The 25,150-nt window shown below is 41.0% G+C and overlaps 1 protein-coding gene across 1 annotated transcript in view; it reads right to left on the bottom strand.

The window, feature by feature from the left end:
• sorcs2 (sortilin-related VPS10 domain containing receptor 2) overlaps positions 1 to 25,150 on the bottom strand; it is a 235,948-nt gene continuing 210,798 nt past the window's right edge. Inside the window, exons 10-27 of the mRNA XM_028429592.1 lie at positions 23,860 to 24,006; positions 21,602 to 21,704; positions 19,182 to 19,258; positions 18,947 to 19,038; positions 13,523 to 13,630; positions 7,930 to 8,050; positions 7,657 to 7,790; positions 7,450 to 7,569; positions 7,188 to 7,359; positions 6,923 to 7,109; positions 6,126 to 6,259; positions 5,912 to 6,035; positions 5,167 to 5,279; positions 4,854 to 4,976; positions 4,678 to 4,777; positions 4,093 to 4,195; positions 3,309 to 3,457; positions 1 to 1,882 (exon numbers count right to left, since the gene is read on the bottom strand). Of these exons, the coding sequence (XP_028285393.1) occupies positions 1,818 to 1,882; positions 3,309 to 3,457; positions 4,093 to 4,195; positions 4,678 to 4,777; positions 4,854 to 4,976; positions 5,167 to 5,279; positions 5,912 to 6,035; positions 6,126 to 6,259; positions 6,923 to 7,109; positions 7,188 to 7,359; positions 7,450 to 7,569; positions 7,657 to 7,790; positions 7,930 to 8,050; positions 13,523 to 13,630; positions 18,947 to 19,038; positions 19,182 to 19,258; positions 21,602 to 21,704; positions 23,860 to 24,006 (2,172 nt within the window). The 3' untranslated portion in view covers positions 1 to 1,817. The remainder of the gene's footprint in view (positions 1,883 to 3,308; positions 3,458 to 4,092; positions 4,196 to 4,677; positions 4,778 to 4,853; positions 4,977 to 5,166; positions 5,280 to 5,911; positions 6,036 to 6,125; positions 6,260 to 6,922; positions 7,110 to 7,187; positions 7,360 to 7,449; positions 7,570 to 7,656; positions 7,791 to 7,929; positions 8,051 to 13,522; positions 13,631 to 18,946; positions 19,039 to 19,181; positions 19,259 to 21,601; positions 21,705 to 23,859; positions 24,007 to 25,150) is intronic.

The raw sequence follows: 25,150 nt of genomic DNA, 5'->3' as shown, positions 1-25,150 counted from the left end.
TTCAAGTTATGGGAGTGATTTATTCCAGGATGCAGGTTGAAGTGCACTACGCTTCCTGATGAGGACACACATTTGTTTTTAATAGCAAAATCAAGAGATTGAACAAACCAGCGGAGAGAGAGAGAAAAAACAGTGTGCTCAAAATTACACTGCCAGTGCCATCATCTGTGAAACTCCTCGACTATTACACTGGAACATCTTATTCCCCACTTCCCCTTCAGCTGAAGGAGACATCTATACAATGACGACACATCACTAGAAAACAACATGAGAAGATTATGTACAAAAATTTAAACCAGAGCGAGTGAAGGTGATCTAATGAACCGAGAGGGTGATCTTGGTGATAATGGGAGCATTGGTAGTAAAAGTCTTTCATCCAAAGACCTTTTGATTCAGAGTCTGTAGACTTGTTCAGCTGCCATGGCGACAGCAACTGCTTACATCATTAGTGCAATCAAACAAAGAAAAAAAAACAGAAACACTAACCAGTGTTTACACTGACAGATGTATCAAAAATATCCAGTCATCACTGTGTAGCTAGTACCTTTATAAGACAACGAACCTGTTTCCATATAACAATGAGGGACGGTAAAATATTCATGAGATTACACTAAAAATTTCCAAAATGGATACGTGTAAAGCAGGCAATGAGGAAACAGTGAGACTTCAAAATTTAGGAAACTCGGTGGCGGGTCACTCCAGAAAAAGCTGTGTATTTTGGTAGTAGTGTAAAACACTCACACACATGTCAAAGGGGATATGTACAAAGTGGAGGTCACTGTTCGTATTTACACATTTACATACAACAAACCAAACCTGTAAGGAGACAAGATTCCACCGCGGGCTACGCCTAATATAGGCTGACACGATAAAATACATCAACTACACCTTCCTTCCATGACAGCAACCTTTGTCTCCATTGGAACGAGTCTGCTCTGACCCAGAACATGTGAGGAAGAGGAGGAAGAGGAGAAGGAAGGGCTGTACTCTTTCTTGTTTTTTTTTTTTATAGTTGTCTTTTTTTTAAGAAATAATTGGACTTGACGACAGGTAATGTCACAGAGCAGACCTACGTCTGCTGTTTTAGGCACCATGGGACACACAAAGGTGATCTGAAACAACAAACTACTGTAAATGTGACACAGGGATATGGAGGACTGTGTGTATGTGTTTCAAAAGAAGCTGAGCTCTCAGGGTACCTGCGAGTGAAAATTTAAGAAAGTGCAACAACGCCCTCTTGTGTTTGCATGCACACACGCACCAGATGCAAATTCACAAGAGTTGATTATATCCTACATTCCATTTAGATAATTATTGCCTTGGAAGAGAGAGTAGTAGGGTGGTCATTGTAGGGAGGCAACAGAAAACATCATGGGGGGGGGGGGTAAAAATATCCGTCTGTAATTTGATGCTCAGAAAAGTCATCTGTGCACGCCAGGTTTCAGTGGAAGCGTGTTGAGTGACAGACACAGCACACACAGATGAGCCATCAAGACCTCTACGCTGGGTGTCCAGGGCTGGGTGTGAAAAGTGAAGAGGGGGAAAAGAGTGAAATACACCCCATAGGTGAAGCAGAGTGGGTGGAAAATTGTGATAAAACTCCTCCACCAGGCTCAGTGCCCCCTTCCAGCCCAAACAACAACAAAAAAAGTCACAAAAAAAGCTGGAGGAGAACTGAAGAGGCCATGGAGTGGAGGTGGAGTGTCCAAAGAGGAGAAGGAGGAGGTGAGAGAAGGAGGAAGGCAGAGTGGAGTCCCTGTGCTCGTTAGCCGGCTCAGCTAGGCTGGGCTAGCTCATCAGCATTGCCATGACAGCCATCAGCTGGTCAGGTAACTGTGTAGTTCTCTGGAGTTGATGGTCAGGACCACACCTGAATGGTTGCCTGGCAACAAGAGGAAAGAGGACAGAGAAGAGCAAATGAGAAATGGTAAAGAATACAAAGTCAAATGGTGACATGCTGTGCTCCACTGGTGGTAAAGGTGCCCTGTGGATCCTTGTGGTCCTGAAATTATGTTTTCGTTCAATGTTCTGTATTTTCAACATATAAACCAAACATTGCCATTTTGCAGCCATAAACACCTCTGATGACACATTATTCCTTACGTAACCTACACTTACAGTATAAGCCTCAATCAGCTACAGCAGTAATTTACCACACACTAACTGATTTATCAAGAATGCTGTATGCATTTTTACATCAGATTGTTGACACTGTAGGTTTGAAATAATCCCTGTTTGCTTGCCAGAAGTCGTCTTTGCTCCTGCATTAGCTGGTGAGCATTTCAGAATGGGAACCATTAATGTTTTGGCAGATTGGGCTTGATTAAAGGTAGGGTAGGAGATTTTGAAAACTCAGTGAGAGTCAGCCAGATTTTGAAAGTAAACACACGCCCCTTTCTGTTGGAGCTTACCCCGAAGACGAGCTGCGGTCTGTGACTTTGGCCATCATGCACTCCGCGCAGGGTCGTCCCAGAAGATTGGCTGATGTTTTAGCGTTTTATAGCTTCTACAGATGATTAATATTCTTCGTTTTAATGCGAAACTGCAGAACTAATTGGTTGCTATAGGATTGTAAAGAGAAATTACACTAATTTAACCAAAAGTGCATCAGAATGAAATCTCCTACCCTACCTTTAATGGATATATTGATTAAAAAAAAGTTTGGCTCCACTCATTTTAACACTGTTGTAAAGCACCTTTTATAGTCTAAACCTCCACAGGCTACCTTTGTATCAGTATCATTAGCATGCAAATAATTATTATCTGGTTTGCTTAATATGTTGGTCACACTCAGTGATGCAGTGTTCTGTAAAGCAAACAACTGTGTTCTTGTTATGCTGGAACACAGCCAGATGCATAGAACATATTCATTATTAACAGTTAATCAGGAAGTATTCATTATGTTTACCTCTTGTAATGTTCCACTACATCCCTGATGCATTTCAGGGTCATCATGAACAGAGCATTGTATCTTCTTATGACCAACATACAACTCTAAAGCTGAGATGATGCTTATCTCTAAGCATTATGACATATTAATATAATATGACACACTATATTCACTGGTGATTGGCTGTAGAATGCAAGTGATGACCATAAAATGCTGAGTGACCACATAGTGCAGACGTGAATGTGCATTTTGCGCAAAGCTCAAAGACCTTTAACAATAGCAGTGATACAGATAAGTGGGAAATCATCCAGTACCTTGGTGTGTGTTAGCTGCTGGTGTTAGTGGCTTGGCTTTTAGTAGCAGTGGTTAGTGGTAGTCCTTATAAGGGAACGGAAGGCGGGGCTACCTCCTGTGTTACCTAGAGTCTGCGAGTCCAGGTCGTCGTCGATGAACTCCTCGCCCTGGATGATGTGCTGGGTGTCCTCGCTGTGATTGACGGGGCTAGTCATCTCCTGCTCCTTCTCGTTGTGCATCTGGGCGTAGACGTTGCGGCTGCCAGGGAGCTTCCTGAAAAACAGTGGGGGATAGGCATCCTCAGTCCTAAGCCAAGGACTGTGGGATTTGTTGTTTTGGTAAGATGGGGCTGTAGTTCTGCACTGCATTTGAAATTTCAGTGACTTTTCGGTGGATGTTTGTGTTCGGGATGCGAGGAGGTGGCTGCTGGTGGCTTATTGGTGTGAAGAGAAAGCATGCAGTTACACAAGGTAACACAACTGTGAAGTTACAAGCAATCTTGGGCAATCTGATATTTTACACAAGTTTACACAGTTTTTGGTAGCTTTTACAGTGAATTAGCAAGTGGCTATCCAGAACTACAATGTGATAATTACATGCTTTTAAAGGTTGGGTAGGAGATTTTGAAAAATCAGAGTCAGCCAGATTTCGAAAGTAAACACATGCCACTTCCACAGATCATTAATATTCTTCGTTTTAATGCGAAACTGCCAAACTAATTGGTTGCTATCGGATTGTAAAGAGAAATTGGACTAATTTAACAAAAAGTGCATCAGACTGAAATCTCCTACCCTACCTTTAAGCTAGCACCAGTGTAAGGTTTGTTTTAGCACCAATCATAAAATGTTACCAAGCCAACATACTAAACTACATGCCACATGCCACAGCTCTAAAAGGACTTAGCTCACCTTTTGAATTTGTAGAGGATGAAGGAACCGGTAGCAATGATGCTGAGCAGGATAATGACTGCTAAAGCCCAAACACCTGGACTTCCAGCTGCGCCATGGTAACCTGGAAAGATGATATGTTCACATGTACTAGTCATATTTACACAGTCAAGTAAAATGTGATAAAACAGGTGAATTCAGCACAAATATGAGTCAGAAATGGCAGAAACAGCAGGGAAAGAAGCAACAGAAACAGGAGATAAAGGTCTTCCAAAAAACTGAAACTAAAGTTTTTCTTGAGGCCACCCTCCACAGGAAGCATAACCACTCTGAACACAGTGAAGGGTAATCAGGTAAAAAAACAGCACAGGCTCGGACTGGATATTTTATTCTTTTTTTGAGGGGGGAGAGGGGGGATGGGGGCAGAGGGAGACCAGGAAAGGAAGAAAGCTTCAGTTATATGTTTAATGAACGCACCATTCTCTGCTGTTGTAGGTGTTGAATCATTAGCAATTAGACCTAGTCATTGGACATAAACCATGCAATTATAATGAAATCTGTTAATGGTAGTTTAAAACCGCAGATGCACAAAGATGGTAGGTATACCTGCGTTTGGGTCAGCTAGCATCACCAGCACCTGTAGGCCTCCTCGCACCACAAAGCTGACGTTGTTGTCATTAAAAGCTTGCAGGATGGCAGGAATACGCTAAAGAAAAGAAAACATTTTATTAGTATTTAATGTAATTTTGCCATTAAGCTTTTTTAAATCTGCATTTATGTACCTTATCAACAAACATGCTCCTCTTGGCTGGTTTGCTATCTGATGGGAGGACATACAGGTCAGCTGTGGTGGGGAGGCCTGGTTTAACCACGGTAACAAGGGACTCCTGAGGTACACCTGTGATCTGAGGTCATAGGTCAAAGGTCAGTCACATCTTAACACTACACTAATGAATATTCTTTATGTTAAATACAATACAACCACGACATGGGAACCTTTGGTGAAGCTTGGAGCAGCTGCATGCTAGCATTTCTTGTAGGCTCAGTTCTGCCCATTGTGTGTGCTTGTAGTCCTTTCTCCGTAAAAAGACCTACCTTAGCCAGTATTTTGGTGACTACCTGGCCGATGTCATCTCTCCACTCAGGGATATTTGGGTTGAAATGGTCCAGGTTCCTGCTGAAACTCAGAGGGATGACCTGGAAGTTATCTGTAAACACCAAAAGGTCAAACTGGATTATTGCCCAAATTTTAAAATAGGCCACACATATTACATAACTGAGTGCTGAAGTCGGAAAACCCTGCATGTGCTGAAAGGACAGATGTGCATATGTGCTGATGTTGGTATATTGTTAGATGGACATAGTCTGTTGATGGTAAGTGTGTACAAGAAACCAGAGTAACTTGGACAGACTTACACAGAACACTGTACTTTAAGTGAAATGGGTCACAGTCATAATTTAGACATAAAAATAAGCTATAACACAACATCACTGTGGGGCTTCTAACAGAAGCGGGAACAGAATGTCGCTCTCTTGAGAAATAGAAGCTTGCAGCTTATAAATAAAACAAATACATCTGTTTATAAAAAGAAATCTGACATAATTCCTTCTCTACATAAAAGATAAAAGAGATGAGATCAGAGAATGTTTTCGAGGCGACAGCGGAAAAATCAGGCAGCAGATTTACCTCAGTTGTGCCTGAACGAGTCATGGGGCAGAACAGATCTTAAAGTTTGACTTTTAGTATGTGGACAGCTCCTTCTCCCGAGCAGAGCCTGAGATGCAGCTCAGAAAACAGCCACAGAAAACAAATGAACGTTTATGTTTCTCATTGTGTTACCGTAGACTCGGACAGTCCTGGTGTCCTGCACCATGGATCGGCCGTTTGAGGCCTGGACGGTGACAGAAACCTCTCCTGTGTCTGGAAAACGAGTCAGCAGGCTGTTCTGCAGAGTCAGCGTGGGCTGTGTGAGAATGTCAGAGTTTAGTTAGTTAAAATGCGTCTGAAAACTGTGAGAGCACAGAAAGAAAAGGATATGTTGTATCTCCTTTACCCGCAAGCTGTTTCCTATCCACCAGTAAAACACGGTCAGGTTGGCCTCGGTGGGGAGCACTATGGCTGTCAGGTTGACCTCATGGTTTGTCCCAGCGATGGGAACCACCTCCAGGTGGACTTCCTGTAGAGGGGCTGCAAGAATTGAGAACAGTTGAGCCTATGATTTATTTTAAATACTAAAAACTAGGAACATTTGGAATATCCTGAAATTGCCGGTCACAGACACATGAATGAAGTTCTTTATATGAACACTGAAGATAAGACGCACGATATCTGAAACCAACCTACTGTAGTTTTATCTCGACATAATAAAAGGAGCACGACTTGTTTCCCAAAAGAAACTTCATTATCAGCTTAAAGACACAAAGAAAGCAGCACTTTGAATATTAATGCTGCACAAAGACTGAGCTGTCTTATCACAAGTAAAAAAAAAAATAAAAAATACAATAGAATCCCCTCATTCACCGTAGATCTGCATTAAACAGACAATTTTAAGACACAGCAGATGTGGGTAATTATATCTGCTTGGAAAGTAAAAATTATATCTGCTTGGAATGTAAAAATTCAAGTCAGGATCAGACCTGTCTCTTTAGCAGCAGGGGGTGAGTATTTAGGAAAGAGATGAGTGAACTAACTTTGAAATGTTTCCATCATCATTTCTCTACCAGGTGATGTTGGAAGTTTAGCTCAAAGGACTGACAGGCTGTGTAGTGTTTGGAGCTGACAGCTACAGAGACAAAAAGCTTCACTAACTCACAGACAGGCTCCAAATAAAACATAAGCTGCGAGGCTGACCTGTGACCTGGATGTACATGGATGCCTCGTCGTGCCCAGCGATGTTCTCTGCCTTCACCGTGACCTTGTACACGCCTGGGTTTTCGTAGCGATGCTGGATGGGCTCATCTGTCACCGTCAGGTTCTGGTAAATGGCCCGGACTCCGTCACCAAGGTCCACCTGGTACTTGGTGCTGCTGGTGTCACCCTGTTAGGAAAGAACAGAGACATTCAACTCCTTCAAATCAAATGAAAAATGATGAACCAATGAAAGCGTTCACTGTACCTGCTCCTGGTGAACAATGAAAGTGATGTCATCACCAGGCGCCACAGCCAGCATCTGCCCCTTTATGCCCACCTGTAGTCCTTTAGGAGGCAGCAGAGGGCAGCTGTGCTTTTTAGCGCTCTGCTGCTTGTTTAATCCACCTTCACACGTGTTTGATATTACTTTCCTATAACTGGAACACAGCAGAGCACAGTGTGAGCATGAAGGTGGATGTCTGAAGAGCAGGAAACACATGTGTATGTGTTTATGTAGAAGCACCAACCCCGTGCTAGACTCATAGCTTTGTCCTAGATGGCAGTCTTCAGGAGGTGAATCAGGATCATACCAGAAGTCAGCATAGCAACGATCCCCCTCCGCGTGAGAGCGCTCAAAACCATAGTCGCTACACACACACATTAAGTATTTCGAACTACTTAGCTATATGTATGCATTCAAAAAATAAGACGGAGGATTTAAAGTGTTATATTACCAGTTGAAGTCTTTCTCTGTACACTGGCAGGGTTTGCTGCTGAGAGCTGAGGTGTAGCTCTTTCCTTTGATACAGAACGCTATGTCCTTTCTCTTCCTGAAAGTCCGCTCCTGACCCATAATGCACTTCTCTCCCTGCAGGCGATAGTGGCACTCAAGTACACTCAGTAGCAACTCTGTCATGTATGCTTACATTTGAAGTATGGCCACTGACTGATAATTCAATTCACACATAGTCACAAAGTAGATGTGTGTGTGTGTCTGTGTGGATTACCTGTAAATCTGTGAGCTGCCAGGATTCATAATCAGACTCAGTGCACTGACGTGGAAAAGACTGCCTGAAGTCCACTTTGACCAGCTCCCAGTCTGACCTGTAGCTGATGTGGCCGAACACACTGCAAACACACACAAAACAGACACTTTATTACACATGTATGATCAGGTAATGTCTGTGTGCCACCAGTATAATCACAGAAATGCTGTTTGTGTCTACAAACATATCACAAAAATGTAATGTTATACCAAATATGTCCCAGATTTTCCAGGAAGTGATGAGGCTAAACTGCACTTTTCAACCTCTTAAGTACAGAGTGTGTATGAATAATGACTCGACAGATGACATGTATAGCAACCGTCTGGGATTTTGAGAGAAATATTACACAGCCAACAAAGTTCTTTTACAAAGTACATCAGATCAAAGTCATCAATATGCTGCCACTTCCAATACAGATACCATCTCCTTACAAATCCTGCCACTTTCAAAGTGCTGATCACAGTTGCAGTTCCCATGCCTGTCCACTAGATGGTGATGCTCTACAGTGCAACACAAACCAACCAAGATTCCCATTCCTAACTGCAGCTGTCTTTTCCTTGTGTGTCACTCAAAGCATTTTTTTAAACAGACTGATGTGACTCAACTCAGTGACTCTGACATATGTTGCTGTGCTGGTGGCAGGTCGTGATCATCTCGTTGGAAAGAAAGGGGGAGCATGACTAATGTCATCTTCACCAGCGTCGTTAGAGTGAAGTGATGGATGTCTGGGCTGCAGATTCACACATGCTGCAGTGTTCTCCTCCTTTAACCTGCACCATTACTCCTCCTGATCTGGGTGGTCTCATCTCCACCATAGTTTCTTCTTTCAACTCTGCAGACTCCGCAGACTAGGTAAAATGGCCACAGATCCTACTTAAAAGAGGGGGTTACTTATTTACTGCTCAGACTACACTCAAAAAACTGAACTCAGTGAGTTGTTGGATCAAGTAAATGTAATTATGTGTAATTTACTTAACATTTTTATGTTTGGCTTTAAAACGTAACCCAATTTAGTCAGTCTAACTTAAAATGTATACTTGTTAAACCAACACAAACCAATTAGGTACATTCAACACAACAATGTTGAGTAAATCGCATAGTCACCAATCTAAAACCTATATGCCTAACTCTAGGTGGCAGCACTTAATTATATGATGTACTGGTACTACTGGAAAGGTTCTTTTCCAGTTGCGGCAAAATTGATACATATTGGATTTTTATTATTGGAGATGGGTGGATGAAGTCTTGTGAAGCTTTCAGCCTTCTCCTAGTTTGAGTCACAAAGCCTCAAGGACCAACCCCTACCAGTGACACCTTGTGGTTTAGCTGCAATATTTATTTGCACCATCAGTGAGGAGGGCTGTTAGGGTGTGTATGCGTATGTGTATGTGTTACTATCAAGTCTGATGATGGCTGGATGGTTGCTATATGGTTAAGCTGACTGTGGACCTCTAAGTCTTGCCTCGTATGGTACCAGGTTTGGTCATGAGGTAATAACATACAGGTGTTGGTTAAGCTGCATGAAGACAGATTTGGCATGTTGAGTGTAAAACTGCGATTGTGAACTCTCACTCATTAAGGTTGTTAAAGATATTAATAGAAGCCAACTGGACTGATGAACTTTTTAATATGTTGTTTTTTTTTTTCTGTGGACATTTTATTACTCCCCCAACCACCCTCACTCATGGTGCAAACCCTCCACATTAAGTTACACTAAAAAAACCTTTTGTTGGGTGAACATAATAATTATAATTATAATATGCTAATTTAGCAAGAAGTTGTCCTGTTGAGTGTATCTTTTTAAATATAGTTGTACCTACCCCATTAAATTGCGCCAACATGTAAAAGTTGTGATAACCCTTTCAAATTAAGTTGAAATAACCTTTAAAAGTTAATGTTGGATTTACCCTTTCTAATTAAGTCACAGTGACACAAACACATTATGTTGACCCAGCATTTACATTTATGTCACTCAACAAAACAATTTCTTGGTAAATTATACACTCAACAAAAATATAAACACAACACTTTTGTTTTTGCTCCCATGTTTCATGAGATGGACTTGAAGATCTAAACTTCATTCCAGATACACAATATTACCATTCCTCTCAAACATTGTTCACAAATCTGTCTAAATGTGTGATAGTGAGCACTTCTGCTTTGCTGAGATAATCCATCCCACCTCACAGGTGTGCCACATCAAGATGCTGATCTGACATCATGATTAGTGCACAGGTGTACCTTAAACTGCCCACAATAAAAGGCCACCCTGAAATGTGCATTTTGTTTCTGCTTTATTGGCGGTCTGGGGACAGTATCTGGTGTGACCACCATTTGCCTCATGCAGTGCAACACATCTTCTTCGCATAGAGTTTATCAGATTGTCTATTGTGGCCTGTGGAATGTTGGTCCACTCCTCTTCAATGGCTGTGCGAAGTTGCTGGATATTAGTGGGAACTGGTGCACGCTGTCGTATACGCCGGTCAAGCACATCCCAAACATGTTCAATGGGTGACATGTCCGGTGAGTATGCTGGCCATGCAAGAACTGGGACATTTTCAGCTTCCAAGAATTGTGTACAGATCCTTGCAACATGGGGCCGTGCATTATCTTGCTGAAACATGAGGTGATGTTCATGGATGTATGGCACAACAATGGGCCTCAGGATCTCATCACGGTATCTCTGTGCATTCAAAATGCCATCAATAAAATGCACCTGTGTTCTTCGTCCATAACAGATGCCTGCCCATACCATGACCCCACCACCACCATGGGCCACTCGATCCACAACATTGACATAAGCAAAGCGCTCACCCACACGACGCCACACACGCTGTCTGCCATCTGCCCTGAACAATGTAAACCGAGATTCATCCGTGAAGAGAACACCTCTCCAACGTGCTAGACGCCATCGAATGTGAGCATTTGCCCACTCAAGTCTGTTACGGCGACGATCTGGAGTCAGGTTAAGACCCCGATGACGACGAGCATGCAGTTGAGCTTCCCTGAGACGGTTTCTGACAGTTTGTGCAGAAATTGTTTGGTTATGCAAACCAATTGTTTCAGCAGCTGTCTGAGTGGCTGGTCTCAGACGATCTCGGAGGTGAACCTGCTGGATGTGGAGGTCCTGGGCTGGTGTGGTTACTCGTGGTCTGCGGTTGTGAGGCCGGTTGGATGTACTGCCATATTCTCTGAAACGCCTTTGGAGACGGCTTATGGTGGAGAAATGAACATTCAATGCACGAGCAACAGATCTGGTTGACATTCCTGCTGTCAGCATGCCAATTGCACGCTCCCGCAATGCTTGTGGCATCTGTGGCAGTTTGAGGTACACCTGTGCACTAATCATGATGTCAGATCAGCATCTTGATGTGGCACACCTGTGAGGTGGGATGGATTATCTCAGCAAAGCAGAAGTGCTCACTATCACACATTTAGACAGATTTGTGAACAATGTTTGAGAGGAATGGTAATATTGTGTATCTGGAATGAAGTTTAGATCTTCAAGTCCATCTCATGAAACATGGGAGCAAAAACAAAAGTGTTGCGTTTATATTTTTGTTGAGTGTAATTGGGTGGAAATACTTTCCATAATTTTTTTATGTTGCCCCAACAAATGATTTTTTTTGAGTGTACTGGGAATTATAAAGATGTTTGCTGTCTTGGTAGAACTGGTTCTTCAGATGCTATGCCAGGCAGGACTCCTTCCTGGTCAAGATCTTACTCTAAACATGTCACAGTTCCTAACTCAAGTAGTTTTTGTGCCTGACTGTAATGAAATAACAATTTAAACTGATCTAAAAGCAGAATTTAGCATTCTAAATCTCAAACCTTTGCATACAAAACAAAAAAAAACTGACCCTTTATGACTTCCTACATAGATATTCAGTATGTTCATGTGTCACTGCTACACAAAGTAAATTTATCACTGTATATTGTTTGTCCATTATTTTTGAACAGCCTCAGAGTTAACTTGGATAGGTTTTGAATAGGCCCTTTAGAGCCTTAAGAGCTCTATTAGTGGACAAACAGCAGTCCAATTAGCTCTGTGAAAACAAATCAACACTCATTAACAGTTCCTCTTGTTACAAAGAAGGAGCTCTGGAGGAGAAACCATCAGCAGAACTAATTTCTAGGAGAGTTGTGGTGCAGAATGACATTTATTTGTATGTTTTTGGCGGAGCCAAATAGCTGCAGTAGTGTGAGCTGCATGTTCTCACATGGCAGCATGTGTGGTATAAACCTATTGTTAGTCTGTCCAGTCTCTGATATTTGACCAGATGTCATTAGTATGAGTGGTGGAGAGGCTCGGCTCCCCCACCTGTCCTTGGTGCTAAGTCACTCCTCAAAGACTTCATTATAGGATGGCAGGCTGCACCGTCAAAAATCGAAACTCTGTGGCAAGGAAATAGACCCTTGCTAATCTGTCAGACATGAAGCTGCCCTCAACACCCCTCCTTGGCCACCGACCCTATCTCACTGGAGCCAGATGGGCAACGTATGTGTGTGTTTGTGTGTGTGAACCCAGAGGGAATGTGCGAATGTGTATATTTGTGCTTGTGTGCGCATGTGTGTCTTTTTGCCCTTCTCAGCGGATTACAGCTGGAAGCCGGCCTTATCTGTGAGCCAGGACCTGGACTCTGAGATGATGTGACAAGTCTTACTCCAACTAACTTACTGATGGAGAGATTGAGGACAGACATTATTATCTACAGAGATATGAACGCTCGAACCCTGGTGCATCTGCTAGCTGGCATTTTGTTGGCAGTATTCAATATTTTTAATTCTTGGTACATAAATGTTTATTGTAACTACAAGGATAAAGATACTCACCTCAGTTGGCAGTGGTAATGTTGACGTAGAAATTACCCAAAACTCTGCAATGTGTGTGTACCTATTATTATTTCTACAGTATTATACATGCAATCCTCCATATGCAAAATGTATGTAAGAGAACCTGTACCAGACAGCTGTAATGGTCTAAGCCTGGCTATAAGCCTCACAGACGGAGAACCACAGGAATAACATGTCAGGGAAGAGACAGGGAGGGAAGATGAGCACGTGTGGGCCCCCTCTTCCATCAACCTCTGCTGTAATGGCAATCAGGAGGTGAAGAGAGAGACAGACAGCGAAAGGAGGAGGATGTCTTTGGAGGAAATCTGGTTTGAGACCAGCTGCTGTTAGCACCACAAAATTGGGCACCCCGCTTCAACAGATCGAGAGAGAAATGTTGTGATGGAAGAGAAATTTGAGCTCTCTTGAATGTAGCATATGGCCTGGCAGACCCTCTCAGACAACTCATTAGAAGCAAACAGAGAGCAGGAAGTGTGAAAGGAGCACTGAAGGGTTAAACTATAGGAGATAAAGAAGATCCTGTGTGTTTTAATTCTATTTAGAAAGAGCTTTTTCAGTGAGTCAAAGCCTCAACATGTACATTTTAAGATCATTTTCAGTTAATTCCAATAAACCTTTACGCTGTTATGTGTAAGTACTCCAGTGTCAGTCCTGACAATTCAAAATATCTCAAGTTGAAATTGAGTTTCCTTCCACTCACGTCATGACCAGCGTCTCGTCTCCTGGCTCGCTCAGGAGTCCGTCGACGAACACGGAGGTGCTGGTGAAGTTGTGAATGTTCCACGTCCTCCCTTCATCAATACTAAACCTGTCGAGAGAGAGCATTATGTTCAATAACCAACACTCCAGAGAGTTAAAAGTGCTTTCAGATGGAGCCATCATTACTTTTAAAACAGCCTTTACACTGACACTAACTAACACTGGTGTTAGTACAAACAACTCCTAAATAATTCCAACCTTATCCAATTGCAACTTCAAGAGTGTGTTGGGCAGTGCCTTTCAAAACCAAAAACCAAGCAAAAATGTAAAGGGAATCTGTAAAGATAAACATATTTGTCTTTTTAATTTGCTTCATATGTACCAGTGGAAGAAACCAAGCATGACTACATATACCCAAGACGGCCAAGAACAATACATAAACAACTGGGAGGTCATTTTAGGAGCTTCTTGGAAGGAACACTAAAAATCTACACAAGGAAATGGATAAGGTAACAATTGTAACCCACAAATGAACGAATCACTCTGTACATAATTGGCTTACTCCAGACACTACAATACAGTCATATGTCATTGGACAACAAGACAACAAGATGAGACCTCTGGCCTATCTGAGCATTGGACCACCATCAGTTCACAGAGAAAGGTAGGGAGATAGATGATGGCTATTACCTTGGGTTCATGTCCTACATGGAAACATTACCTGTTCATGAGTTTTATTTTAACTAGTGGTTACATTTAGTTTTTACCTATTGGTATTACTGCTATATTTCTATCAATGCTCTGATCCCCAACAAAAATGGTTTTTGGGACAACCCCGTAGTGCAGGATATCTGTAAGTGGTTCCTCACACCGCTCTTTTTGAAAATACACCAAAGCTGCATCTTGGCCTTGAATAACACTGATTTTGCATTAAGTGCTCTTGTAACAGTTTAGTGTTTGAATTTCCTTCAATTGTAAAGTCTGAAACAAACAAGTCGAGCCATCTGCTGTGCCTTATTCACTGTGCCGACAACTCCTGTAGTCAAAGTGGCAGCAGTGCTGAGTGAGTGTGACTGTGTGATGGAGAGAGATCAATGTGGAATCGAGCAGTGTACGGCTGTGTGCCTTAATGATGTTCTAACAAGGACTGCAATAAGATAATCAGCAGGTAAACAAAAAGGAGAAGAAAACAGAATGAATATGCAAAGGCACTAACACAGCTGTGGCTCAGGTGGTAGAGTGGGTTGTTGATTAATCGCACGTTGATCTCCGACCATTGAACCTGGAGCTGTTCCTGACGGCAAAGCCAGCACCTTGCAAGGCAGCTGTGCCACCACTGGTGTATGAGTGTTTGAATGGATGAACGAATGAACATGTGTGAAGTGCTTTATACCACAAAGGTTAAAAAGGTGCTCTATAACTGCAGACTACTTAAGATTTTGAAGATGTTGTTAGGCATATGTGCCACTGAGAAAGGAATCTGTTGCTTAGAGCTTCATGGTTGTCTGAAGTAAATGCTGCTATTGTTCAGGTGTGCAGAGTGAAAGGAGTGAAGATTTGAATTCCTCTCAAGCTATTCATGCTACAAAGGTTTTTAACAGCTACTATTGCAACACAACAAAGACACTTTACTATAGAATGTATGTAACTATGGATGGAGACTGTGATGGTTTCTGAAGAGCTGTTTGATTCCCTTGTGGGTGGTTCAAGCTGTTGCTATGTTGTCGAGGTATTAGTCCACCTAAACTTCCAACACTTGCAAAGAATGCCACTTGCTTTTGACTGAGTTCTAAGAGATTAAGAAAGCAGAAATACAGCTAGGAAGAAGTGAAGGTGGCTGAACCAAACATGTCAAATGCGCAGCTACAGCCTCCTACATGCCAATGTCCTCATCCACTACTCCATTACAGCAAATTTTCTCCAGCTAATATCTGGGTTATAAGAATTATTAATAATAGGTGTAGAGATAAGCCTGTAATTAAACAGATTAGCTAACCAAACTTCTAATTGTTACACCAAACAAGACCAATAACAAATCATAAATGTACATATTACAGTTCTGTCCAGGCGCTGTGTCAGGGTCTCATTTCTCAGCTTGCATCCTTTTATAATTAACTGATATGGATGCTTTGTGTGAGTTACAGAGTTAAAACAAATTCCTTTTAGTTGGAGTGAGAGGATGTGAGGAGCTGGGGAATTAGTTCAAATGATTTGAGTGAGTGTGTGTACATGCACAGTAGTCACTTTTATTAAAAGTCTAGATGTGGTGCTTTTCAAGTGGCCGTGAAAATGGAATTGCTTTGATGCACAGTTGTAGATGCACAACCCCCGCATGGGAACATGGTGTAATTATTCTGGAGAGTCAAAGGCGCGACAGAGTCTTACTTTTAGGATGTGGGGAGTCGGGTTGGGGTCTCAGAAGTGTCTAAATGTGGAGGACTTAATGAAGAAGCATTTTAGGTCAATAAGGATTCTTAGCAGTCAAGCAACGGCTCTTCTAAACTACATTCGATTCATATGCCCGTCTGTCTGCTTTTTTTTCCTATCCTCCTCATCTTTTACTTTTTACAAGCAAATTTACTTGCCTAGGTTTAGTAACTCTTTCATACCCTTGATTGGTTTAGTAGTATTGTTGGTTTCTGCAGAATGTTCTGGTGAAGCAGTACTTCATGGATAAAAGGAATACCCAAAAATACCTCCTTAAATTAAGAAAACCACAACAGAAAAAAGAGCTGTGATTCATATGTGCATATAACAACCAAAACAAATGTCTAGGATGTGCATTAAGTCCATATATGATCTGAGTATATCCTGCAAGAACACAAGGGACTGATATATGATTGCATAAGAATGTGGACTTGTGCACACAGTTACAGTTGCATTTTAGGGATGGTACATCATCAATCCCAGCTGGTATTCTGATACCTGGAGAACCCTTGAATCACTAAGGACTTAGTTCAGATACTTGCCATTGCCAAATACCAACAAGACTCTGCAGGTATACAAAGATGGCACAAAAGGTGAATGTCTTGTGCCCATTCTCACTTGTTGGATTGTTTCATTAGTAAAGCGTCTTTCCTTGGCATATGAAACAACCAGCCAGCCAAGTAACAACAAGCACCACTGACTTCTGTAGGAGCACTGAGAAAAATGGCAACCACTTGGGGAAGAGGGTGCCAAAGTAACCGACTAGCATAGGACATAGATGTGTTCAAATCCCTGTTTCTGCGTAGCATCCCCTTTCACACAGCCTAATTAATGCTTCCACTTCACTGATGAGGCAGACCTCTGATTGCACAATGGCAGCATGTTCTTTGCGTAACACATGAAAGCAGCATTACTCCAGTGTTGTTTGTATGGTTGTCTTTAGATGAATCAGAGTGCCATTTCTCTGCAAATGTGGCGAGTTATGACCCTAACACTACAGAAGTCACATAGTGTGTACTTACTACACAACTTGGAGTTTTGGTGTGTTAATTCATGCTGTTAGTGGCAATAAAGGACCACCTACATAAGTCCTTAGATCTAAACTGTACTGACTAGTGAAGCAAGTGAAAAGCTTCAAACATGTAATGTTAGTCATTTCTGTCTCATGTCACCTATACAGAGAATAAAAACAGGCTTTGCTATTAAGAAATGCAACATTTTATGACGTTTGTTGGAAAACATTTGGACTTTTAGCACTGACAGCTTCTTTTTTTTGAAAGTCTGTGGTAAATGCGACAACTTTAACAGGAAGCCTTCATTTTACAATAGAGATGAGTAAGCCAGCTAATTAGAGCAAGGCGTCCAGCAGAGACATGTACTGAGGATGTAATGAATCAGTGTGCAAAACCCTGGAATAAAATTACTGTTCCACGATTAGTTTTTGGCCTGAGAACAATGCTTTTTGGTCGTCACAGCTGAAATGTGGTGCTCTCACAAATAACACTGGACTCTATTATAGAACAGTTGAGAAAGAGAGAATTATCGAAGGTCATGAGACTCCAGTGAGAGGAGAGTTTCTGGCTCTAAAACAGCACACAGAGCCAAAAAGAGCTTTGGAAGCCAGAAATCTGAGATGATAGTATTACAGTCATTCTGTGTAATGAAGTGCTAAAATTATGCTTATTCCACTTTTAAGAAGTTGTCTCTGTGGCTTTTTAAGCTCTGCTCTTCACCACACTGCAGCTCTTGGGGGTTATTGATTCAGCCGAGACATTAGAGAGGGGAAAAATGTGAAGGACGCTGTGCCCATCTAAAAGGTCGTTTGATTTAGGCCTGTGATAAATGTTTCTCTGAGTACTTCCTTATCGTTTCTCATTATTTCATCCTTATTTATTAAGGTCAATGAGATAACATCTTGCTGAGGTTGAATTGTCTGTGCGTGCAGTGGGAAGGGGAGGGGAGCGGTCTTAAATGATTTCGAAGTGGACAGTGCTGAACACTGCAGCTAGCTGGAGAGTCTAGATCCACTGCTGGGATTATCACAAGAGGGGCTCTTCAGTGTTTACACACACAAAAAGTGCAGCATTTCCGAAACTGCTTTTTTTAGTTTTCATTGAAGACACATTTTTGTTTTAATTCACAGAAAATGTAAACAGCAATCTTATTGTTAAATACACTTAGGTATTCAACATAGACAGAATCGCTCAGTGTATGTGGAGCTTATCCTAACAACTTATACACTGATTAACTTAGATAGGTCACTTTTTGAAATTTTACATAACACAGTCATGCTATTTTCTTTGACCTTTTTTTGCCCAAACTGCTGCAATAAGGGTGGAAAAAAAGACAACAAAAAAATAAACAACACAGGGAGAGTGTAACGAAGGGGGCATGGTATGAACCTTCAAAACAATCAGAAGCACAGAGGGCTGATTTGGCGTTGAGACACAGGTAAAACACACAGGGTTATATAGGATGTCGACAGGAAGCAAATTAGTCATTACCAAAACAAAACAGGAAGTAAAAGACACATGAGATGGACAAACACAAAGAAAAAGGCCAGTAATATGCAACAATACATCAAAGGAAGATGGTAAAAAGGCCTGACCAACAAGAGCAGATGACAGACTTGACAAACACTATGATGTGACATTTATGATATAAAACACAGCAGAAGTATGACTGAAATGACATCAGATTGATGTGATGATGTAGGAACTTTATCTCCATTTATTGTTATTGCCATGATTCACTGTGGTGTGACTGACTGAGAGTGCATTTATTCATCACCAAACCCTCCCATATGCACTGCATATCACTCTCACCCTCTGTTTCTGGATTTATACATATATTTTATATCATTCTGACTCATGTTTAATTGTAAACTCACTACCAACTACTTACAGAATACCTTAAATTTCAGTGACTGCTTGAGTAAAAGAATTTAAATAAGAATCCATTAATACATCATATATGAATATGTGTGATGTAATCGTACTTGAGTATCTTGAGTGGAATTGAGGTGTCCTTGATAGCAACAATGACCCCACCATGGTCCAGATACAGGATATGATGTTCTTCCTCAAAAACCTTCAAGACAGGAAATTATGTTACTAATGCAATATTTAGGTCATCAATGTGTAATCAAAGAAAACCTGTTGGATATTAAAACATAAATAGAAGGAGAAAAGAAATGGTGTAAAAAAAAACCCAAGGTATAGGACGTGATGTACCTGTCTCCATGTCTTGCCGCAGTCTGAAGTGATGTACATCTCTTCCTTGTACTCTACCAGCTTAGAGCCAAGGTTACCTAAAGGTAAGATAAAAAAAAAAGGAGAATTCAGGCTGATATAAGGCCGGCAACAAAAACAGATTCTAAGAGAGAGGAACACAGAGGGTAGACAGTGAACAACCAAAAGCAGGAAGTCACGTAAGCTCAGGATTTCTTCTTTGAGCATTTTTATCACCTATTTTACTTTATGATAAATGGGTACAGAAAGAATTGAGAACTCCGTAATTATTTGATTATGTTTTTGTGTGATCAAGGCCTGGTGAGCTGAAGTGTGTTTCATAAGAAGGAGGGCTATGATGCTCTTATACTTGACTTCATATAAAAATCAAAATAATATGCACAATGAAGTTACCTTCCAAAATTCAAATAACGAAACCAAAGCTGGAGTATCTGCGTTTTTTTTGCACACATATAAGCTAACAATTCCGCTACAATCAAAACTTCTGAGTAGCATCTTTTTTTTTATTCCCAAAGAATAGAGAGCTTTCATCTGCTTGTTAGAGTCACATGTTAGACAGAAATTAACATTGTGGCTTCAAACTCCCCAGAGAGTAATAAAAGTTTTATGACTTTAACCAAAGTTTGTTGTCATCATAAAGGTTATTATTTATAAAATCAATGACATTCCTCTTTAAAGACTCATTGTTTGAACCTTAGCATTTTTTTTACTGTTATTTTCTGTCAAATTTGACTCAAGCAATTTTATTCTTGTCAATTCAGCAGTCTTTTGTGTGTGTATGTTTTCAGCATAAATGTGTTTCTGTAGAAAATGGAAAGATTGACTTTCATAAACAAACACAGTCAGCTCCCCTTTTTCCATCAGGAATGCCTGCACTCCAACAAACAGTCTAGTATTCAATAAATAAAATTGCTGGGGGTTCAGTGAACTCCTCTGTGTGTTAGAGTGCTCAGGCATGAAGCAGCATGGTTTTATACTCGGCCGCTGCAGAAACGGACAGACAAAGATGTTCTCAGGGTTTAAATGGAGGTTTGTCTCTGGAGGAGTGGTGCTTCTTTAGCTCAGCTGCATGGACTGTTTGCATATAATGACGTGTTGTTCTAAGGCAGCAGCCCAACACATGTGGGAATTAAAGATATGTTGATATGTTGATATGTAAAGAATGTTGACATTACTACAATTTAGGATTTATTTAAAAGAGTATAGAGCACTCAAATACTATACTGTACCATAGATTTTTAGATTTTGTCCAAACTTACTAGTGTAGAGAAGTTCATAAATAACTGTGTTGCGCTTTATTTTGGACAATCATATTGGATGGTGAGTACAGTACAGTGAGTGAACAATGTAGTGTGGTTTCAAATCAAAACTTTATATGGAGTAGCATTTTTTTCTATTGCAAAAAGCTTGTTTTACTTCCTGCTGGTAGCCAAGATGGCAATCACTGAGTATGAGAAGTGTCTAATGCTAAATTAACTTCTTGGATGTGATGAGATCATCATCCTGGTACTTAAGTGCATGCATGCTGCCTTACCTATCCGTGTATGCAATTTGAGTCAGCACTGAAGTAACAGATTACAGGATCCTATTCATTTGATATAAATTAGCTACCCACCTCAAACATTTTTTTAACTCTCATATGAAAAGAACTAAAAATCTCTTCAGCACCAAACCACTTGTGAGTAGCCTCAGGTTTGATAAGGAAACTTGCATAATCAGCCTAAACAGTTGCATTGTGTTTGGCTAATAGGTGATGCTACAAGCTGTAGAGTTTGGCCAGTTAGCTTAGCATGGTACGTTGAGTGTTGGGCCATAATCAACACACAGTGCAGCTTCTTGGTGCTTAGTGCCTCTACAGTGAAGCAACTTACTTGCTATGCTGGCCAAAGGGTAGTACATTTTCTGGTGCCATGTTGCTTGTTTGTTTTAACTGTAGCACGGTAATCAAATTCTAATATGTAAATTCTAACCAGAAACAGCTCTATTTCTGTGTGTTCGAGAAGTACTATTTTAAAAGTTGGCTCATTTTGTTTGAAACTTTTGTTGGCAAAAAGATATTCATTATAGATGACAGCTAAAAGCAACCACTTCTCTATGAATAGGAGCAATGTCTACCTTGGCTGTCTTCATCTCTACTTCTTCAAAGTGATGCCAGTTTTTAGACATTCAGGAGCTGACTTCTTTCTTTGTTTGCTCTGTCCTCTCTTTAAGTTTTTGCACAGTATGATTTTTTTTCATGAGCTATACACTCTATAGGTAACAGCTAAATTCTTAATGACTTCATTAAAAAAGAAAGCTGCTTCTGAAGTCAGTGGTTGGACCAGAAAGCATCAATATGAGGGTAAAAACGATGTGGACAACTTCATAAATGCCCAAAATACTTCCAAAATAGTTCTACTCACCAGCACCCATTATAAGACCCGGAGCAGAGTCTTTGGTGTGCACGGTTCCAGACACATAGGGGTTGTCCGCCCAGCGTAGGTGGAGGTGAAGATGGCAGTCCGGCTACAGAACACAATGAGTGTTTTGTTGTAAATATGCAGCAATGGATTTCAATAAAAGCATGTAGCCAGGAGTACATCAGTGAAGAAACTCAGACATGCTCAGCCCTGTTTAATGAGTCTTACCACAGAGATACCTGATAATCCCACTGCAAATACAGCTCAGTGCCAGGGTTTTAGTGCCGTTAATCAAATTTAATGCGGTGAGAGATATTTAATGGAAGCTAATTCATTTCAAATGAGACAATCTAACTGGAGATTCAAAAGTGCAAACATTAGTCAGATCTGCTGTGAAGCCCATAGCTTTAAACCTCAACGTGTAGAGAAGAGGAGAGTCTGCTGTACAAAGAATGGTATTGTACGTGTGCAGCTTATTGTGTTTTGTTAAAAGTTGGATATAATTTTGTGATCCATCAGAATTATTTGCAATTATTGCAATCAACCAGTGAGGAGTAAGGTCTGCAGACCCTGAATCATCTTTCTTGGCATACTGTGGTGTTTAATATGTTTAGTTTTCTTAGACAGATTACAAATTATGTCTGCTTTAGTTTATTCTGTAGGAAAAGCACAGGTACAGGCATTACATTCGTCCAAATTTTTGAGGTAAAAATTAGATTCACGAGCAGGCACAGGTGTCTGTGTTTTATGAAGAACGGTAATCCCACACCTGTAATTTGGGGTACCGGACTTGTAATTGAACCTGGGTTTTCTGACTGAACATATTGCATGACACCACCATTACAACCTCGTACAAAGGTCCCTGACCAACCTTTTGTGACAGCCTGTTTGAGAATGTGATCAGCATTGCAAAACTGCAGTTCCCCTGATGGCACCAACGGATGAGTGTAAGTCCCCTCCATATGTAGTCATACACTACCCTATCTCGACTTCCGTATTTGGATTAACCAGAAGTTAGGAGGACTCAAGTGTTGCAAAGAAAGGGATAATGTGCATAAAAGCCTATCTTCAGGAAAACTATGGGTGACATACTTACAGTCTATGGCCAAATGCTTACTTTATTGACATGCTGAGTCAGACATTTCTCAGATTTTGCTCTAGAAAGTTGGCATTCTCTTATATAAAGTTTTTCTGGTGATGTCCGCAAGCATTCAGGATGTGAAAGGTGCTTTGGTGAGTGACACATATTAATTCTTATCTACAGTGTCATTGCAAGTGGAACACTAAACATCTGTTTGTCTGATGTGAACTCTACAGTATCCTAGCACAGGGTTAATAGCAGGTTTAATGAAGACATAATAAACCTCTGCTGTGCATAGAGGTCATAACACCCGCTATCAAGTGGTATAGTAATACACAGATCCGATAGTGTTGGGCTATATAGCACATCTAATATATGCTTTTGTCTATCTCAGTGGCTTGTGATGTCACGTTTGGAATAAAGCTGGCACTATGTATGATAGATACAACAATTTTTCTGAGGTAATTCTGTTGAGGTATGGATGAGGCTAAAGGAAAGATGAGGTCAATATCAGAGTGAACATCCATATATGAGAAGGTAAATGCGGCTCCAGCTGATATCTGTGTCTTCCTTCAAATCTGTCAGCTGACTAGAGCGATGGTGCAAATAACGGGCGCACCACGCTCCCCTTCTATCTCCCAGCGAGGTGTGATGGTGATGTATGGATATCAGACTACGAGAGACTCATTGCTCTTTGCTGTGTAGCCCTGCAGCAGATACTTTGACAAGATAGATGGCAGAGCAACGCAGGTATCTCACACACATTCCTCAAAGTACAGCACTCATCCTTCCTTCTCTTACTTTGTGTTCACACTCTGTACAACCTGGTCGACAGGTCTCAGTGCCTTGACGGATTGCTGTTTAGGCAAGATTGCATCTGCATCACAGAGGGCAGATTTAAAGTTTTTGTCTGCTAGTGAACTTCTTTTACAAAAACAAGTCTCACCAAACAAAATGCCATTGAAATATGGCACACTCTGGCTAGTTACAGCTATCAGGTCTTTATTTATCAGTAGGTGTAGGTCATATACAGATGTCAGTAGTTTTTGTATAAATGCTCTCTTTGCCAGAAGGGGAAGACAACAATATTACACAGTAGCTTTAAAGCTCTATTGTTGTAGAACACACAATATTTCAGGATAAGGATGGGAAAAAAGATTGTTGTTTTGGAGGTACTCACAGCTTTGCAGCTGATTGGCTTGCCATTCATGTCGGTGGCCGGTGGGGCCAAGGGTTCCCATTCCCGTCCTTTGTTGAATGTGATTTGAGTCATCACTTTTCCATCTATCTTCTGATTGGCCAGGAAGACACCTTTAATTCCACGTACCTAAGGGGGCAAAAAGGACAAAAAGACAAGATTAGCCAAAAGCTACTGGAAATGCCTATCTGAAATTAGCCTTTGTAACTTTTGGCTGTACAACTTGAAAGTACAGTACACCGGACAACTCAAACACATATCATCTAAACATTAGCCATCATATGTGTTAAGTTCTCATAGAAAGAAAGCAGAAAAAAACTAATAAATAATTTCACTAAACTTCTGTGATGTATTGTAACTGTACCTTGAACTACAGAGCTCAATTTACAACACCAACCAGAATGTGCTGTGGTTGAAACCTGATTACCCCATGTGCAGTATGCTATGGAGCAATGCATGCTACTTTAAAGCTGAAGGGAAACCACTGACATAGTGAGTGCATGGCTGTAAAAGTTTAATTCACTGAAATCGATACACACTGTTTTTGTTGCTGTGATGTTGCTAGCTACAGGCTCTGAGGCTGAAACATTAAACAGCAAGACAATGATGAAGACAGACATTTAAACAGAGCCAGGCAGCATGTCAGACATGTCTATATCTGCAGACTCCCTCAGCTCCCTTTGCTATCTATTATGTAGCACTGATGTTTATAGAATGAAACAAGGTAATTGTTTAAATCAAACTGCATAAGCCTGCTTGTATTCTCTCTGGATTTCTGGCTTTCTTTCTACTCCCATCTGCATTTCCACATCTCTTCTCATTTCTCAGCACTTTCCTTTCTTCTTAAGATATTTATCAATTTGCTGTATGTTGTGAAGCAGCAAGAAATGGGTGAGGAAGAGGAAATCAGTTCTCGGGGTCCAAAGCATACTCTTCCCCTTATCCTTTTCTTGTTTTACTTTTTTTTTTCATCTCCTCCTGTTCCTATTTATGTAGAGACTTTGCAAAAGCCCTCAGGTGACAATTGGTTGACTGCCCTAACAGAGAATAAAATACAGATAAGAGTACAATGAGGTCAAGATCACATCATTCTCAGTCCCTAAGTTCTGCATCAGAATGAAATCTCCTACCCTACCTTTAATACAATACTGCTTAAGGTAAAGCTGAGCTGATTCTTTTATTCACTGTGCCTGGTGCTACCTGGAAAGATTTCCCCTGCATTGAGAGCAGCTGAGGCTGTTCAGGCACCTGATCTGGATGCCTCTAAAGTGTT

Source organism: Parambassis ranga, chromosome 18 (genome assembly GCF_900634625.1).
Source record: "Parambassis ranga chromosome 18, fParRan2.1, whole genome shotgun sequence".
Classification (NCBI taxonomy): Eukaryota; Metazoa; Chordata; class Actinopteri; family Ambassidae; genus Parambassis; species Parambassis ranga.
This window is presented reverse-complemented; position numbering and strand designations above follow the sequence as displayed.